Source organism: Gymnoscopelus braueri (assembly GCF_963280865.1).
Source record: "Gymnoscopelus braueri genome assembly, chromosome: 9".
NCBI classification, from domain to species: Eukaryota; Metazoa; Chordata; class Actinopteri; order Myctophiformes; family Myctophidae; genus Gymnoscopelus; species Gymnoscopelus braueri.
Window position 1 is genome coordinate 770,511 of NC_137610.1, and position 1,990 is coordinate 772,500.

Consider the following 1,990-nt stretch of genomic DNA (forward strand, 5'->3'; position numbering starts at 1 on the left):
GTGTTTTAACCTTTAATTTTATGAGTCCATTTATGTGTTAACAATTTTTTGTGTGTGTGTGTGTGTGTGTGTGTGTGTGTGTGTGTGTTATACAGATGAAACCACCCAAAGCACCATGGAGAACACCATCGATGCACAGGGAGGTGCTGTTCTCCCCAGCGGCACTTCACAGACTGATCAGGGGACTGGCGATGGCACAAATCTATCCGGCAGTGTCTTGCCGCTAGGATCATCACAACGAACACCACCACCCACATATTCCATCATATTTGACAATCTGGATTTCTTCATCCACCCACACCAGCAGTCTACTAGCCAAGCAAACAAATCTATCCACTGGGTTCACCACATGGCTGTAGAAGACATAGTGTCCATAACCCATCTCAGCAGGGACAAGTCAACTCAGCCAATTATGGACTATGACATTGGGAACTCCCTTCCTGGTCCTGAGATCCAAGCCCATATGCGACGAGAGTTTGTTCTCCTAGGGAGCCGCATTCTGACCAAGTACCTGGAGGCTTTCAAGCCATTATCTTCTGTAGTGGCTAGTCACATCCCTCACCAATATTCAGACTCAATGTCAGAGGCCTCCACCCACGTAAGTATTAAATGACGTACACTACAACTGTCAGTTATACCATTGAGTTAACTTTTTTAATTGAGCAACTTGTGTACTGGCATAGGATTTAAACTAAAAACATTATGCTATTATAATCCATATATTCTTCCTTCATAGCATCCTCTTGGACTTCTGTTCAAAGATGAGAACAAAACTGGGGACTTGGTTGACGTTTTAAAGCACCTCCAGAATGAGTAAGTATGGCTTGTCTTGGAATGTATGAAACACAATGTTTGTATTCGTGCAGTTTGTCAATTCCACGACATGCAAAAAAAAGAGTCAGTGTTTGTGCATTTCAGCGGCCATTGTTTATCAAAAAGTGACACTTGAACTTGCCAAATTAGTGATTTTCTAACACTAGTCATCTCAATCACATCATGGAATTACCGGATTGACATCGCACAATTGCCCAACTTTGCACCTGCACTTTGAGTGCAGGGGCTTTATTACATGCTGCATGTGCCCCACGGGCCTTATTTAGTTTTGAAAATATATTTTTTACTTGCATATGCATCTGAAGGGAAGGGTTTTGATAAAGCTAGTAAGTCTATTTGATGTGTCATGTAGGTATGTGCCAAAGGACCCACATGGACTGGAAAGTGTTTTTGTAGGTGGAGACAGACTGACAGAGGGGAACAGTCGGAACATCCAGTTGTCCTTTGCAGAAGGAGAGAGCAGGGAAGACAGACTGGAAGGCCTTGTCTTCAAGTTTGAGGATTGGCATGCAATCCGGAACCTGTTTGAGGTGGGTGAACTCACTCAATGTTTGACCTCAAACTGTTTATTCACAACAGTATGGACTAGCAGCCAATTACTGTACCACTTCCCCTGAAAACTAAGTTTGGACTAACTTGACTTATCTATGCTATCATGCTAATTATCATGAAAATAATATTTCCTCCTAAATGAAATTGTTTGCTTACTGTACTACAAAATGATTTGGATTTTAGATCTATCATCTGGTCTTTTACAAGGAGGATTCAGCCAGAGATCATGGGACACTGTTTTCAAATATGAACAGGTTGAGGTAAAAAATAAATGTTCAAAGTCTTCTGTTCCGTTTTTATATATACATATTCTGATTCTAAGAGCCTTAGCTTGTTAACTATTTTCCAAATCTTGTGCAGCGATGTTCTTGTCACTGATGAACTCCAGCCACCATGAATTCCGGCTTGGTACTTCATCATTACGACTTACTGTGCTCTGTTCTACCGCCAGGGGAAATCCAGTCCAGCCAACATGAATTCAGGCTTGGTACTGCTGGGGGGAAGGGGGGGGGGGCTGACGACTGACGACTGATGATTTCTGACTTGATGAGCGATGACCCGGGTTTGTGTTTGTATTGTCTGTATATGTGTATGTGTGTTTGTG

At 42.3% G+C, this 1,990-nt stretch overlaps 1 protein-coding gene across 1 annotated transcript; it reads left to right on the forward strand.

The window, feature by feature from the left end:
* The first annotated feature begins 499 nt into the window (after window positions 1-499).
* On the forward strand, window positions 500-1,880 carry LOC308092089 (uncharacterized protein). Its single transcript, XM_080437889.1, has 5 exons — window positions 500-598; window positions 737-813; window positions 1,187-1,364; window positions 1,570-1,646; window positions 1,747-1,880. Exons 1-5 carry the CDS (start codon window positions 578-580, stop codon window positions 1,781-1,783), a joined length of 390 nt encoding a protein of 129 aa, XP_080294015.1. The 5' UTR covers window positions 500-577; the 3' UTR covers window positions 1,784-1,880.
* The last annotated feature ends 110 nt before the right edge of the window (window positions 1,881-1,990 follow it).